Raw genomic sequence first — 17,893 nt, 5'->3', positions numbered from 1 at the left:
AGATGGTTCTGCTCACACCATGAAACAAAGTTCCCCACCACAGCCCTGTACTCAGTCTCATCACCACTGCTGATACATCCTGCTGCAGCAGAGTCATCAGAAAACTTCTGAAGGTGGCAGGACTCTGTGTGGTAGCTGAAGTCCGTGGTGTAGATGGTGAAGAGAAAGGGAGAGAGGACAGTCCCCTGAGGGGCCCCAGTGTTGCTGACCACGCTGTCCGACACACAGTGCTGCAGGCGCACATGCTGTGGTCTGCCAGTCAGGTAGTCCACAATTCAGGCCACAAGGGAGGCATCCACCTGCATCGCTGCCAGCTTCTCACCCAGCAGGGCTGGCCGGATGATGTTGAAAACACTAGAGAAGTCAAAAAACATGATCCTCACCATGCTTGCCGGCTTGTCCAGGTGGGTGTGGATGCGGTTCAGTAGGAAGATGATGGCATCCTCAACTCCCAGCCGGGGGTTGGAAGGCGAACTGGACGGGGTCTAGGAGGGGTCTGACCGTGGGCCGCAGCTGTTCCAGCACCAGTCTCTCCAGGGTCTTCATTATGTGGGAGGTCAGTGCCACCGGTCTGTAGTCCTTGGAGCCATTGGGACGCGGCATCTTCGGCACAGGAACGAGGCAAGATGTTTTCCACAGAAAAGGGACCCTTTGAAGACTCAGGCTCAGGTTGAAGACATGTTGAAGGACTCCACATAGCTGGGGGGCAAAGGCTTTTAGCACCCCGGGGCTAACTCCATCAGGGCCTGCAGCCTTGTTTGAGTGGAGTTTCATCAGCTGTCCTCTCACCTGGTCAGCAGTCAGGCACACAGCAGAGGTTTACAGGTGGGGGGGAGTTATTAGTGTGAAGAGGGCCGTTAGCCTGATAGCCAGTTGAGGGGGAGTAGGACACTCCCAGGAAGATGGGGAGGGGGAGCAGAGTACTCAGAGGAGCTTGAGGGCCGACAGCAGCTGAGTTAGAGGGGGGATGAGCAGGAGCCGGTGTGTTGAATCTGTTAAAGAACATATTAAGTTCGCTGGCCCTGTCCAAGCTGCCTTCAACTCCTCTGGTGCCAGTCGGTCTGAAGCCAGTGATGCTCTTCATGTTGTTCTGCTGGAGTTTCCGCTCCAGCTTCCTCCTGTACTTCTCCTTGGCCTCCCTGATCTTCATCTTCAGGTCGGCCTGGATTGCCCTCACCTCCTCACTATTACCATCACTAAAGGCCCTCCTCTTGGCATTCAGGATGTCTTCGATGTCCTTTGTTACCCACGGTTTGTTATTTGGATAACAGTAGATCATCTTAGTTTGGACATTGCAGTCCACACAGAAGTTAATGTAGCCAGTGATGCACTCAGTAAGCCCGTCAATGTCCTCTCCATGAGGCTCAGAGAGTGCATCCCAGTTTGTCACCTCAAAACATTCCTGCAGTGTCTCATAGGCCTCCTCTGACCATCTCTTCACTATCCTTGTGGTCGCAGGCTGCCTTTTAACCAGAGGCACATAGCAGGGTTTGAGGTGAACCAGGTTGTGGTCTGACCTATCCAGGTGGGGGGGGGAGAGCTGTATGCGTCCTTAACGTTAGCATACTGCAGGTCCAGTGTCCTCTCCTCTCTATAATTCACATACTGAGTGAAATTAGTGTTGTTGAAACACATGGTTGAAGTCACCCGAGATTAATATGAGTGCACTCGGGTGTTGAGTCTGGAGTTGTGCTATGGCGTGTGTGAATGGCGTTGCACGCCGATGCCGGGTTAGCAGAGGGGGGGATGTAAACAGCCATAACAATGGCATGTGACAGATAATATGGCCGGAGTCCCACAGCTAACAATTCAATGTCCGGGCTACAGATACTCTGCTTGATAGTAGCGTGACCAGGGTTACACCATCTGTTGTTAACCAGAACAGCAAGCCCGCCGCCTTTCCGCTTATCGCTTCCGGTGTGATCCCTGTCAGCCCGAACAGTCTGAAAGCCGTCGATGGAAACGTTATGGTCCTGGTGTCCTGGTATCCTGGTGTAGCCATGTCTCTGAGAAGCACATCAAACTACACTCACAGAACTCCGTCTGACTCTGGGCTAACGCCGTTAGCTCCTCCAGTATTGTTCAGTATACCATCGTAACATCTGACAAAAATATCTAAACACTGAAGCAGCAAACTTTGTGAAAACCAATACTTGTGTCATTCTCAAAACGTTTGTCCACAACTGTACAGCTGTTAAATAAATGTAGTGCAGTAAAAAGTACAACATCTCCCTCTGAAATGTAATGAAGTTGAAGTAGCATAAATGGAAATATTCAAGTAAAATACATATACCTCAAAAGTACTGTACTTGAGGAAATGCACATTACTTTCCACCACTGGCCATACCTACCATTGATGACAATAAGGTCAGTCATTGTTTTTGGGATTTTGGGGAATTTGGGGATTATAACAGCCTGGGTGGGGTTTATATTCTGCAATGAAAAAAACCCAAATGCATGGTGGGTATTCAATAGACTATATATATTTACACTTTACTAATTTAATTAAACAAACAAGGGGTTCAGTATTTCTCCACCAAAATTGTGTTCCTGACAGTGTGGAGTATGCTTTGAAACAGCATTTAGAGCTTCACGTGTGGAAATAGGATTTAGAGAAAGTATGAATTAACATTTTATTTATTTAGAGGGGTGGGTGGGTTGGGTGACTATAGTACTCATGATCTCAGTAATTCTAAAATCCTGGCTACAGCCCTGTACATTTCTTTCCTTCTCTAAAGGACACGGGCAGCATTTGAGGCCAAGCTTCAGAAGAGCAGCCGGGCCACAGACTTCCGTGTGCCACAGTCCATCTGCACTATGTTCAACGTCATGGTGGATGCCAAAGCCCAGTCAGCCAAGCTGTGTGCCATGGACCTAGGGCAGGAGGTAGGAGACACCCAATGTGTCCTGGGAACTCTTTTTTTTATTGAGTAGGACCCTTGTATTTGGGAAAATCATTTAAACTTACTTAAAAGTTTAAAAGTCATTGACTCCTCATGGACATCATACAGTTTCCCTGTTAAACCTCATATCATTTAAAGGTCACTAAGTTTTGGAGTTAAATGAAAAAAAATAATTTGTGTGTGTGAATGGCCTTGGCAGATACAGGTATCTTTTTTAGTTATTTTTTCTCTCTGTTACTTGAATACAGCTTTCTTTTTTTCTTTGTCTCTTACTTCTTTTACAGTATTCACATAATTTTACATGTGCCATGTCACCTCTATCTTTCTCCTTTTCTGCTGCTTTTTTTTCTCTCCTCTCTATCTTGTGAAAGTTTGTTAGAGACTGGGTAAGTGTGGCTATGAATTCAATTGAAATCTCACCATCCGGTTCCCAAATGTATAATTAGTCATCAGTTTTCCCTGTCTGTCTTCCTCCACTTGAATTGTTTGGATTTCATTAGCATATGTGTAGATAGTATTGAATATACATGGGGTAGAAGTGAGAGATCTCATATTTCGCAGAATCTCAAGACTGATACCAATTACTGACAATGAATTCATTATTGCTAAGTCCTTCGCTGTTCTGTTGGTACTACAAGGCTAAACAAAAGGATTACTTGCAGTGATACTGCCTCTGAGTTTCCATGACAGCAGTTCTTTAGCAGAACTAATCATTCCAAGGTCCTTCACTGGGCTCTGCTTTATAGGAAAACCTTGGGGGTCTTGAAAATGGTTATAAAGCACTTCATTAATTTACATGTAACTAAAAAAAAAAACAAAACAAAACAAAAAAAAATTAATAAATTAATAATATAATTCATCAATAGGAAAATGATAAATAAATAATATAGATTAATATCTTATTTAATTTGAAAGGTGAAATAGATTATTTAATGTGAAATGTGAAATAGAATATTTAATGTGAAATATGAAATACATAATTTAATGTGAAATGTGAAATTGATTATTTAATGTGAAATGTGAAATAGATTATTTAATCAGAATCAGAATCAGAAATACTTTATTGATCCCTGAGGGGATACTCTTTCGTTACAAGGGGATCAATAAAGTATTTCTGATTCTGATTCTGATTAAATAATTTGAAAAAGTAGTTTTTGCATATTTCGCAATACTGCGGAAAAAAATTATAGGTGGAAATGGGAGTGGCCTATATCACAAGATGCAGCTCAATTCGGGGAACATGTGCATGTAAGGTTTTCAAATGTACAGTGTACTATGTGGAAGTTATTGACCAGAACACATTTACCTTGATTTTAGCGCCACCTGCTGGTGGACATGTGTCATTTTTGGTGTCTGAGGTGTGTGCACCAGTCTATACCTCCACTGTGAATTTCACCTGCATAACTCTTACGGTGTAGGCTGTAGTACCATTTTTACCAGCGGGGTGAAAAAAAAATCTGAGCGATTTCAACAGGGTTCCCAGCACCGCTAGTACTGGGCACCACGATCCCTTACATTAAAACAAACTTTGGGTGCTCTTTGTGATTCAGTATTGGTGTGCAGAAATCACATATTAGTCAAATCCTTGTTGGAGAAGCTGCATACTGTTTATCATTCTTAATAATCAGTATGCTGCTGTCAAATTAACTACAATACCTGTTTTTTCTTATTTACTACCAAATAAAATTACTGTAAATAAACCAGACCGCGATGTGGTAGTGTTAGTGCTAATGTTTAACAAAATTAAGACCACATCACCATTCATTCCCAATGTTGATTAAATATGTACCTGACACATTGAAGTAACAACTGTAGGTACTAAATTTGGCAGCCTTTATTTTTTTCACGAGCTACTTGATCCAAATACTGAAGGTCCTGGTTCAAAGCTTTTAAGTTGATCAGTATAAATTATTGATATGAATGAAACAATTTAACTGGGAGAATGTGTGTCGTGAAACTGATGTGACGTGATAAGCTGATCATTTTCCAAGAAAAGATTTATCACTTTGTTGGAAATACAAAAATACTTGTGATTGTACTGTACTGTGATGTCACAGAGTGGAGTTTCTTCCCTGATAAATCAACTATGGCTGAGTACAGACACTGGCTGCAGAGAGCTCCCAAACCCGACAACAGACAAGAACATGTAACAAGTTACTCATGTAATTAATGTTAATTAGTGACAGCTGATATGACCTCCCACCAGCAACATTTGTCATTTTAACCAGTGAAAGTAACGGTCAGTGCTGGAAAAAATGAGAAGCTGCAACCTGACTTTTTTCTACACTGAGCTTTGCTAATAAGAAAGAGAGAGGATAGATATCAGATTTGCCAATCAGGGTGTCAGAACAAATAATTTTTCACATTCGTGCACACCAATTTTCAGTTTTATATGTAGCATAATGCTGCACTATAGAGCCTGGCTATCATAAAGAAGCTTTGCAGCACTAGCAGGCTGAGGTGGACAACACACAATAAAGTACAGTAAAGAAAGGATCAGCATTTGATTGGAAGTATTTTAGCCGATACCGATCCATTAAAATATGGACAGATCGACCCCAATACTGATCCTCGGGATTGGTTTGGGACATCTCTACTTTAAAGGGAACATAGGACATTTTCAACTGTTTTCAACTATTCAGTAATTTTCATAGTTATGACAATCAGCTATTATAACATGTTACTAGCTGCTCAAAGATTTCAAACACAGGGAATGGCATCCATTTGGGCAAGCAATACAAGCCTTAACTCTGTCCTTTCTACAACAAAATAAAGCCCTTATTCAATCCTGTATGAATTCTGTCTTGCATTAGCTGGGTTGTTTAATTTTTTCAGCTCAGGCTCTCCTCCTGTGATGCGTCTGCACGTGATGGTCACAAGAAAACCATTGGTCTGCTCAAATCATGATGGACATTCTGCATGTTGCTTTCTGTGTCTGATTACACTCTTTCAATTGGTTTAGATCTTCACCTGTGAATATCAGCTTCAAATGAAATAATGTTGAAATACTCATGATATGCAAATGATAATGTAAACTTAAAAATGTATGTGTTGAGTAAAAATAAAAATAATAATTTTATTTTCACATGCTTATATGGGCGTTCTATGACCATATTAAAATGAAAATGGAAACGCTGTATGACATTTAATTTTCAAAGTTGTAACCTGCTGTACAGTGGACAATATTCAAATGCTAATTCAAATTTGAAAATGAAATATAAACAATGTAACCTGATTTGTTCATTTATGCAAGCAATATTTAAGTCAAAATGAGAATGAAAATGCAATTTTCTAACAATTTGAAAATGAAATGAAAACTGCATCTGACATTTCATTTTCAAAGACTTAACCTGCTGTACAGTGGACAGTATTCAAATGCAATAAGCGAAATAGCGCCTCCAGTCTTTGCATTCACATTTACACGTTTTGGAGTCAACATGAAAATGACAACTGTCAGTGCTCTCATCAAGGTGGGTCTTCAGTTAGGACTTCACTTGCTTGAACGTATGCTGCTTTGCTCATGTGCGTAGTCCACTTGTGGCAGAAAAGCGAGAAGGATGCCAGGCCTCACTGACTACTGGGTTACTGTACAAAAACACAACTTTATAACTGTATTTACTGATTTTGGTGAAACTAGCGATATGGGGCTCTGAATTTGCTAAATTTACTGTTTATCAGACCACAAATGAGGCAAGAATTATGTTTGAAAAACGATTGACACTGCAGCGTTTCTGGTGGCCGAGCCTCACAGATTACTGTACAAAAACACACAACTTCCCCCAGAAACGTTGCGGTGTCTATCATTCTTCAAACCTAATTCTTGTCTCATTTGTGGTCTGATAAACAGTAAATTCATCAAATGTAATGCCCCATATCTCCAGTTTCACCAAAATCAGTGAATAAATGTGTGTTTTTGTACAGTAACCCAGTAGTCATTGAGGCCCGGCCATCTTCTCAAGAGGACTACGCACATGAGCAAAGCAGCAGATGTTCAAGCAAGTGACTAACTGAAGACCCACCTTGATGAGAGCACTGACAGAGCATGGTGACATGTAAATGCAAATGCAAAGACTGGGGGCACTGTTTTGCTTATTGCATTTGAATATTGTCCACTGTACAGCAGGTTAAATCTTTGAAAATGAAATGTCAAATGCCGTTTTCATTTTCATTTTAATATGGTCATAGAACACCCATATACTGTAAGTACGTGAAAATGAAATTGAATTATTTCATTTTTATTTTTATTTTTACTCAAATAACACAGACATGAAAAAATATATGAAAAAATTATAATGCTATTGTGGAATTACATTTTCATTTTCAAGTTTACATTATCATTTGAATATAGTCCTGTATACGCTTACACAATCCAGAGTCAGATGAGAAGATTGATATCAATTTATTGTGCATTCAGTAGATCTGGAATGTGTTTAGCCTAGCTTAACATAAAGACAGGAAGCAAATCCAGAACTGTCCAGACTAGCACTTTACCCCTGCTTACAGGCTTTGTGCTGAGATAGGTTTTCATCCTGCATCTACTGGGCCATGCACTGGGCACACAGATAAGACTGAGCTTCTCATCTGAGCCTGGGTAAGACAGAAAAACAAGCCTATTCCACAAAACGTTGGAGTGGGATTTCCAGTTGACAACTTTGAACATCAGCTTTTGCTTTGACTCCAACACAATTAGTTAAGTTTTTGCTAAGATTTTTTAAGAATCCTGTATGAGGCTAGTGCTGCTTGTCCTGATAGACTTGTGGTAAAGATGTGATTAGTGGGGACCCTGTCTTAAAAATCTCTGAATCAGTAACATGTTGTTGTGATGTCATAACCATGATAGCCAAATTTGCCACATCAGTGCTCTTACAGAAGAAAGTGTATAATTGTCCTATGGCAAAACATTAATTCAGTATAAATACAAATATGATATAAATTAATATAAAAATGTCCAGTGTTTCCTTTTAATGTCACTTCATGGTGGGGTATGAAGTATGAATGAGAGGTGTAATGTGTCTTTTTTTCTTCCTCTGTAGAGACAATACCATTCCCAAATTGACAATCTAATTGAAGAGACGGTGAAGGAGATGATAACTCTGCTGGTAGCTAAGGTACAAAATAGTACAGTATAAATTTACACCATGGATGGATTACAGGCACATGCAAAGGTTACTTGTTGGAAAGTCAATCAAATGACCACAAAGAGACACAAAGCGACCACAAAGAGACCAAAGTGACTACAAAAACAACTAAAAAGAGACTCGAGACTCAAAACAACCACTCAGAGTTTCAAAATGACCACAAAGAGACACAAAACAACTACAAAGAGACACAAAATAACCACAAAGACAACTACTACAGAGAGACTCGAAGAGACTTGACATGGCCGTGATGAAATACAAAATGACCACAAAGAGATACAAAATGACTACAAACATCTTCAATACAATGACAAAAAGGCACAAAACAACTACAAAGATACTCAACAATGACAGAGACTCAAAATTACCACAGAGACACAAAACAACTTCAAAGATACTCAAAACAATGACAAAGAGACACAAAACAACTACAAAAAGACTCAAAACAACTACAAAGACACTCAAAATGATCACGAAATAGTCTACTGCTTACAGGTTAATGCATTCATAATTTAACACACTAATTTAACACTGTTCACAACTGTAATGAATAGTTTTTTGCTATCAGTACCTTTACTTTTGATACTAAAGTATGTTTACCGCTAATACCTCCTGACCTCCTTAAACTTTGTGGTACTGCTGCATCTCCATAAGTAAAGTAATGCCACTGCTGTTTTTTTTTTCTCTTTCTCTCTCATCTTTCTCAGTTTGTGGTCATTCTAGAGAGCGTGTTAGCCAAGCTCTCCAGATATGATGAGGGAACACTCTTCTCTTCCTTCCTATCTTTCACAGTAAGTAGCACATATACGTGCTTCCATCACCATTGTCCTTTTCTTCCTAAAACACCTTCCAGCAGATTACTCACCAGTTTCATTGTTGGAGATATGACAACTTTCCAGTGCAGTGCACCGGGTGACCATGAGTGATCAGACTCCTTTGAAACAAGTCCACAGTGTAACCCTGTTATCTTAATCACTAATTTGGAAATGAAAACAATGCAATATTAGAATTTGTAAAACATTAGTTTGTTATAAACATTACATTTAGCTGATTCACTTCCAGGTTTAACTTTGACCTACCATACTTGTAAGAGTTGTTAATGTAAAATTAAGTTTTACAGTGTAGTGAACAATTACAATAGACTGAATGTTTTCACTTCTGGGTTTCTTTTTTAAATAAATGTGTATATGCAGTGATGCTATTTAATTTCAGTGGCATTTTCTTGGGATACCATGCTGTTTTAATATGACCTTCAGCCTTGCTATTTGATCAATTCACAATGAATTTAGAAGCAGGATCTTGTTTGTTGAATCACCATCATTACAAAAGTGCTTTTAAATGCAATCATAACCCAATCATGCTGTATTTTAAAATCTATTTTTTTCATGTTAATTTTAATGCTAATTTTCATACAGTTTGACCTTTTCTGAATTCTTCCTGAGCACCAAATAACTTAACACCTCAGCTGGTTTCCCACAGTATTACAAAAGCCAGGTTATTGAATTTGTGAGTGCACTTTTGCAGTTGAAATCACCACATGAGTCCCTGTTGCAGTGCAGTTCTGAACTACAGGCTGTACAGTCTCACCACGGCAACCTGTGTTCTGAAAAGTGGTGCAACAGCTGGAGTCCTGACTGTTTTTTCACCTACTTCTCTCTCCTTTATGTCAAGGTGAAAGCTGCCTCAAAGTATGTGGATGTACCTGTAAGTAAGACTTATTTATTTTTATTAAGGTGATGTCATAAATTCCTGAAAGTGGCATCACATTATTTCACTAATCAACTGGAACTGTAGTCTGGCAGAACTGTGATCCGATCAATGCTGGATTTTTAAGTTTAATACCAATATCAATATTTGAGAGTTAAAAAAAAAAATCAAATGATGATTTTTCAGCCAATATTAATTTTTTTTAAACATAGACATGTTTAATAAGAATACCTTAATTTTTGGTATTGAAGAACTATGACCAAGATATGTACTTAGTGGGACATTTTACAGTTGAAAAATAAACTTGTCAGTGCTCTCTAGTGGACAAACTTTGTAATGTAGACTTCAAACATATTTTTTTAATTTTCTATACTGCACATTCTTATTGCTTATTAACTGACACCCGTCCCAATATATCTGGGATAAGCTAATATTGGAAAATATATCGGTAATGTAATCATTGTGTTTGTTTATTTTTACATGGTACCTTTAATACTAGGTGTAAATGGGGTATGAATGTTCACAGATCCATTCAAAAAGAATATTTTGTGTGGGCAGTCAACAGTTTAAAGACCTCTTCTATATAAATGTTTGCTCATTATGTTGATAAAAAACGGAATACTAGCAATGAAGATACAGATAGATACAAAATGTATTTGCTCATGCAAATTAGTTGTATGTGAAGATAATTTTGAGGAGAGACAGTTGCAGTAATATAAACAATTGGTCCTGTAAATAGGTGAATTTAATGGCTCAATTTAGTCCTATTGTGCAAACTAAATATAATTTAAATTCACTCAGTGGTCAAACCTGTTAATTATTCAGAGGAAAGTAGAATGACAACCATAAACAACAATAGCATTTTGTTCCCTAGTGATGTGTGTGTGTTTGTGTGTGTTTCTTGTGCATGTACAAATATTTGACCATGCTTTCACATGTAGAATCATAATCCAGATGGTATTGGGTGTCATATTTCCACATCGAATATCCCTGTGTTTCCTCCCCCAAATGTCCATTCATATGCATGTGGCCAGACACTCACAGGCAGCCATGCCTCGTGCCTCTCTCCGTGCAGTACACATTGTGAGTCCATGTTGTACAACACATGACCATTCTGCTGTCAGGGTGGCGGTGGTGGTGGTGTGTGTTTGTATATGTGTGTGTGCGCACGCGCATCAGATCTGTATTAGCTGCCAACACTTTGACCATAGCAACATGCCAAATTTCAAATTAATGCCTTGTCAGTGAATGTGACGAGGCACTGTGTACGCTGGCAGGGGTCACAGTTTCCAGCCCAGCACGCTAATTGTGTCCTTAATGTACTAAATTAGAGTTTCACTGGTAAAAAAGACACTCATTTACACATTGTTAGCGTCATTGCAGATGTGTTAACTGAGTTTAGTAGCAGATGAGTTCTTTGCATAACTTTTGGAATCTGTATGAGTTGGAGAGAAGATAGAGAAACTGAGACCAAAAGGTTTAAAGAGTGTGTTATCTTGAAAATGGTAAGATATGTTGATGTAAGAAAGAGAACTAAGGTGCCGTTTACAAATGCATTGTCCTCAGTGAATATTTTATTAGATGTCAAAATGGCAGGCCTCCTAACAATCTGCTCTCCCCATCAAACCCAACTGAGTGTCTCCAGTGCCCCTGTTCACTTTGCACATGCCCAGACTGTGAAAGTTGGTTTCTAGCCAAGCTCAACTCTGACAAGAGCTGACTAAAGAACATGACTGTCCTGTAATCCACAGTCTGCATCCTTGTAAATGAAACACTTCTTTGGAGATGCAAACTTTCCTTTTCTCCAATTGATAACTGGAAATTACCATCAGAAAACATCTTAATTTGAATGTTAATATAATTGGCCTCCACTTAAATTATGTGAAACACATTTGTCACCTAATGTACCTTATAACAAGAGTAAGAGTCTACAGCCATGCTGGCAGCTCTATGAGGCTGTCCTTAGGCACAGCAGTGCTTTTAGCTTTTTGCTAACATCAGCATGCTAAAATGCTCACACTGACAATGCAAACATAGTGATGCTAAGCAGGTATAATGTTAATCATTGTCACCATTTTACTTTAGCGTGTTGGCATACTAACATTTGCTAATTAGCACTAAACACGAACTACAGCTGATAGGTTGCCATTTGTTTTGCAGGTATTTGATAAAAGAACAAATAAACAGCTGATAAAATTATATATATAAGTATATATAGATGAAAAGTCAGAGGATCACCAAAGTTATTGCAATTCATCCTGAGGGGAACATGGACGTCTGAACCAAATTCCATGGCAAGCCTTTCAGTAGTTTATAGTTTAGTCTGGACCAGAGAGATAAGAGATGGAGGTACCGACAGACCGCCATTGCCATCACTTGAGCCATGCATTGCTAAAAAACAGCTTAATGTTGAAAATCCATTAAATTACAATTTTTGCTCACTCTCTCTTTTCCCTGTCCCTTGCAGAAGCCAGGGATGGACGTTGCTGACGGTTATGTGACGTTTGTTCGCCATTCCCAAGACATGCTGCGGGAGAAGGTCAACGAGGAGGTGTACATAGAGAGATTATTTGATGTAAGTAAGCCATAGCACCTCCATTTCATTCACTCCACCTGTGATCATTTGAGAGATAAAAAAAATAAAAAATCCAAGTTGATCTTTTCAGTAGAGTCATCCAAAGCTGAGCTTTAATCTGAATGGAGTGCAACACAGCCAGAGTTCTTTGTACTTTTTGTCATGGCTGGTGCTTAGCAGGATAACAGGAACACAGGGGATAGCACCCAAATGCAGAGCTGATGCAGTTCAAAGATTTAATACACAAAAATGGAGGTACAAATGCTTACGGGATGGTGAGGCAAACCCAGAGAAAGCAGTCCAAAACAGGCAAACAAATCTTATAAGGAGAAGGCAAGAATCAAAAGTGCAATAAACAGGCAAGGTCCAAAACAGCCAGGTAAAAGGTCTTCAGGGGCAAGTGGCCTGGGAGCTGAAGAATGGAGCAGGGGATCTTAGGTGGACAGCTTGGGGGCTGGACAGGGGCAGAGAAGGAGAGTGCAGGACTTGAGGCTGGCGGCTGGGGAGCCAGATCGGCGGCCAAGTGCATGGCAGGCAGATCGCTGGAGTGCAGAGCAGGAGGCGGGCAGCAGGAGGTCTGACTGGGCATCGGAAAAGATGGCCGACTGATGATCTTGGAGGTCTGGCTGTGGGTTGGCAGAGGTGGCTGACTGGAGGTCCGTACTTTTTATAATATTTACAGAGACCCAACAATTCCCAAGCCAGCCCTAACTATAAGCTTCATCGAAGAGGAAAGTCTTGAGCCTAATCTTAAATGTGGAGATGGTGTCTGCCTCACAAACCCAAACTGGGATCTGATTCCACAGGAGAGGAGCTTGATAGCTGAAGGCTCTGGCTCCCATTCTACTTTTGGAGACTCTAGGAACCACAAGTAACACTGCATTCTGGGAGCACCGTGTTCTAGTGGGGTAATAAGGTACCATGAGCTCTTTAAGATATGATGGTAACTGACAATTGAGAGCTTTGTAGGTGAGGAGAAGGATTTTAAATTCTATTCTGGATTTTATTCATTTCTCTTTTCCTAGTTCTTATCAGTACACATGCCGCAGCATTCTGGATCAACGGAGAGTCTTAAGGGACACTTATTTGGGCAGCCTGATAATAAGGAATTGCAATAATCCAGGCTAGAAGTAACAAATGCATGGACTAGTTTTTCTGCATCATGGGTGTTGAGGAAGTCCTTAGCCCACTCAGGTAACGAATTCCTCAGCCAAGGCTTAGATGACACTTCTCTGTACTCCCTACTAGGTGCCCTATTCCAACAACCTGTGAAGCACAAGAAGGTATAAGACAATTCATGCAGTTCATCTTCAAATAAGGCATCTGCTGGGTCCATGGCTGGCCAGATCGTACTGTCACGGCTGTCGTTTAGCAGGGTAACAGGAACACAGGGGATAGGACCCGAATGCAGATGACTGAGGCAGAGATGATGCAGTTTAATGATTTAATGCACAAAAATGTAGGTACAAATGCTTAGAGGATGGTGAGGCAGGCAAGGGTCAAAACGAGAGAAGGCAGTCCAAACAGGCAAACAAATCCGACAAGGAGCAGGCAAGGTACAAAACAGGCAGGTACAAGGTCTCAGGTTCAACAGATGAACAGGATACAGAGGCTAGAGAGCATGAGAGACATGAAGCACATGGTAACAACGATCTGGTAGGGAACAAAGGAGGTGAACTGGAATAAGTAGTGAAAGGCTGATTAGGAAAATGAGGAAAGGGGGATGGACACCTGGTGGACAGCTGGGGAGAAGGTCTGAGCAGGAAAATACATGGTCTGAAGAAGTGAGCAAGGGCAAGGCGAACTGGGGAGGAGCAGATTGTGACACTTTTTCATTTTCAGACAGCTCTGAAAGGACTATTTAATAATAATAATAATAATAATATTTGCATTATGGATATTTATGAATGCTTTTACATTTTTCACTCCTTAATAATAATTTATTTTCCAAATGCATGTAACATGATTGATATTTGTAACTTTCATTTTCAAGCCGCGTAGAAAACAAATCAAAAGATGTTCTACTTGTAGTGATGCTATAGTATGGTCTAAAGTGATGTAAAAGGGCATAAAAGCCAAGAGTCACTATGAAATTGTCGAGAAAATACAAAGAGTCACTATGAAATGTTTTGGACCCTGATTTTCAAATTAAATCCCACAATTTTAGGCATTTATTCCACATTGAATGGCATTATATATATGTATATATATATATATATATATATATATATATATATATATATATATATATATATATATATATATATATATATATATATAGTATATTGTGCATCTGCTTCTTTTAGACTGTCCTCACCAAAAAAAAACAAACAAACAAAAAACTGCAATGATTGAATGGTTGTGCAAATACCTAAATCTCCTAATCTTCTATGTTTAAATTTTCAGTGTTGGTTTCTTTTTACCAAGACCACTCTCTTTTCCTAACCTTAACCAAGTAGATTCAGTTGTCTGGGATGTTTTGGAGCGCAATGACAAATTCACTTTTTTGCTGTTTAGTTTGGAGGACTTGGCCACTTCATGTAAGTTACATTTACAGTAACTAGCAACAGTAGTAACAGTAAAATTAAATATTCCAAAAAAAGCTTCCATGATTTTTTTTGGCTGGATCATATTAACTAAATGGAAATATTTTAGATGTTGTGTGCATATTTTATAAGTGAATTCTGATATAGTTGGTTTCTCTGGGATCTCTGCTACAATGCAAAATAAAATCGGGTTTGTTAATTCAATTCAATTCAATTTTATTTATATAGCGCCAATAGGATGTGATGGTCAATGGTGTCGAACGCAGCACTAACATCTAAAACCCCTGGATCAAGAGTGGGCTTTTTAAGAAGCGGTTTAATTACAGCTATTTTAAAGGATTGTGGTACATAGCCTGTTCATAAAGACAGATTGATCATATCCAGTAAAGAAGTGCTAACTAATGGTAAAACATTTTTAAGCAGCCTAGTTGGAATGGAGTCTAAGAGACAGGATGATGGCTTAGATGAATTAATCATCAAAGTTAGATGAAGAAGGTCGATAGGAGCAAAGCAGTCAAAATATATATCAGGTTTTACAGTTGTTTAGAGGTTCCTGTGTTTGAAGATAAATCAGTACCGGTTGAGGGCAGGACGTGATGAATTTTTTCTCAAATAGTTAAAATTTTATTATTAAAGAAACTCATGAAGTTGTTACTACTGAGGGATATAGGAATACATGGTTCAATAGAGCTATGACTCTCTGTTAGCCTGGCTACAGCGCTGAAAAGAAACCTGGGGTTGTTTTTATTTTCCTCTATTAATGAGCTGCTCTGGCATTACGGGGGGCCTTCCTGTATGTTTTAAGACTATCGTGCCAGGCTAAACGAGATTCAACCAGGTTGTTGGAACACCATTTCCGTTCAAGTTTTCGTGATGTTTGCTTTAATTTGCAGGTTTGGGGGTTATACCATGGAGCTAACCTTCTTTGTTTTATTATCCTCTGTTATATTGAGACATAACATTAAATTAAAGGCAGATGGGATCGCTTCCTTGAATTTAGCCACAGCACTATCAGATAGACATCTAGAGTAGGCGTTTTTGCCTAATAGCGTGTAGTCTAGTAATAGCAGTTCAAAAGTTATTAAATAATGGTCTGATAATGAAGAATTCTGTGGAGAGACTATTAAATGCTCAAATTCAATACCGTATACCAGAACAAAGTCGAGGGTGTGGTTAAAACAGTGAGTGGCTTCATGTACACTCTGACAAAAGCCAATCGAATCAACGTCCACATGAATATTGAAATCACCTACAATAATTACTTTATCTGTTTTAATGCTGCTTTAACTACCAAACTAATTGGTACATTACTTCTGTATTTTTTGTGTGTCATATCATGCAGAGTCATGTCTTTTTGGGGCCTTGCGAGTCACTTTGTGAAGCTGACTGTACTGCCACATCAGTCTTCATAGCTGACAAACTGTAATCAACTCAAGCTGTAATTAACTTGCAAAACAGTCCCATGACACTGTTTGCCTCCATTACGTGAGATGAGGTCAAGTAACACCAAAACAATCAGTAAATCTCTAAGCCTTGCTGCTGAGCCTCCTCTTAGGTCAAACTGGAGGATTTCTCCCCAAAATGTTCTAAAACAATCCTTGCAGTGGGATGAGTTGCATGTTGAGCCACAGCTCTCTGCGTCTCTTTCCAAAGTCAGACATATTTCTACATTGCTGTTTACTCCTTTGTGTCATGGTGTTTGTGTGCAGTTTGTGTTGATCTTGAGGAGGGATTATCCTAAGCGGCGCTCTCTTTCTGAATCAGCAAACAACAGTTACTCAATTGAAAAAGGAGCACAAAAGATCACTTTGTAAGATGGCTTAGCTATCCACCACAGATTCTGTACAGATTTTCTTTTCCAGGACTTACAAACAGGTTGTCTCACCGGTTACTGTACTTTTAAAAGAAGCACTAAAACATTGAGGTTAGTGACTTGTGGATTACTCTGTGAAAAGACAGAACCGGTACATTTGCGGGATAGCTCAATCTTTATGTCATATGGCGGTAAAGGTGCATCACACCGGCCATAGCACACATTGGATATATCATACAGACAGAAGAAGCAGTCATGGTAGATTAGCTAGAATGTGTCAATCCAGGGAGCAAATGTGTTGAAATTGCTGCTTTTTCGGAAGCTTTTCATTGACATAGAAGATTCTCATTGACATATTGAATATTTATTTTGGCTGAAAGTCCTGTGTTTAGGTTTCCAGCCAGCCCGCAGCTGGTCAGACCAAACAGAGCCACAGCACACAGAACATAAAACTAAACTTTTAAATATGCAATCAGATCTTGTAACAATCCACAACACACTGATCACTGCTTCATTCTCTTGTCAGGCCTATCACTATCTCAGAAATATCTCAGAAATACTTTACAGGTCCCAGATTTCCTACTGTGAACAGGATTGAACAAACATATTTTCTTCCATGCAGAATCTAAAATCCAAAATCAAGTCATTTTCAAACTTGACAATTCTTGAAAAAGTCATGTGTATCTGTGTCTTTTAGACTGTCCTCACCAGAAAAAAAATACTGCATTGGTTGTTTGTGCAAATACCTAAAACCTTCTATGTTTATATTTTCAGTATTAGTTTCTGTTTACCAAGACCACCATCTTTTCGTAACCTTAACCAAGTAGATTCAGTTGTCTTAATTTACACAGACATTAACCATAGAGGTGGCAGATCAGAAAACACACATTTGGGTTGTTTTGGAGGGCAATGACAAATTCACTTTTTTGTTGTTTAGTTTGGAGGACTTGGCCATTTCCAACACTTCAAGTTACATAACAGTAACTAGTAACAGTAAAATTAAATAGTCCAAAAAAATGTTTTTTGGCTGGATCATATTAACCAAAAGTGAATTCTGATATATTTGGTATCTTGGGAATCTCTACTACATTGCAAAATAAAACTGGGTTTGTTATGATGGACCTGCAGGTGAGTCTGGCAAGTTTAAAAATGTTAATGCTGCTCTAACTACCAACTATCTATACTGTTACCTCTTCTTGTTGGACTTTTGG

At 39.2% G+C, this 17,893-nt stretch overlaps 1 protein-coding gene across 25 annotated transcripts in view; it reads left to right on the top strand.

Annotated features, from left to right (window-relative positions):
* Positions 1-17,893, top strand: part of LOC122883524 (calcium-dependent secretion activator 1) — a 216,225-nt gene that overhangs the window by 159,531 nt on the left and 38,801 nt on the right. For 15 of the 25 annotated variants that reach the window (XM_044212353.1, XM_044212315.1, XM_044212362.1 and 12 more), the window contains 6 exons: positions 2,739-2,886; positions 3,275-3,289; positions 7,937-8,011; positions 8,749-8,832; positions 9,713-9,745; positions 12,216-12,323. In XM_044212353.1, the coding sequence (XP_044068288.1) occupies positions 2,739-2,886; positions 3,275-3,289; positions 7,937-8,011; positions 8,749-8,832; positions 9,713-9,745; positions 12,216-12,323 (463 nt within the window). The remainder of the gene's footprint in view (positions 1-2,738; positions 2,887-3,274; positions 3,290-7,936; positions 8,012-8,748; positions 8,833-9,712; positions 9,746-12,215; positions 12,324-17,893) is intronic. The other 10 variants (XM_044212342.1, XM_044212446.1, XM_044212456.1 and 7 more) reach the window with 1 other exon arrangement.

The sequence above is a fragment of the Siniperca chuatsi genome, linkage group LG2, assembly GCF_020085105.1.
Source record: "Siniperca chuatsi isolate FFG_IHB_CAS linkage group LG2, ASM2008510v1, whole genome shotgun sequence".
Lineage (NCBI taxonomy): Eukaryota > Metazoa > Chordata > Actinopteri > Centrarchiformes > Sinipercidae > Siniperca > Siniperca chuatsi.
Note: the sequence above shows the minus strand (reverse complement) of the source record. Positions and strands in the feature narration are given on the sequence as shown.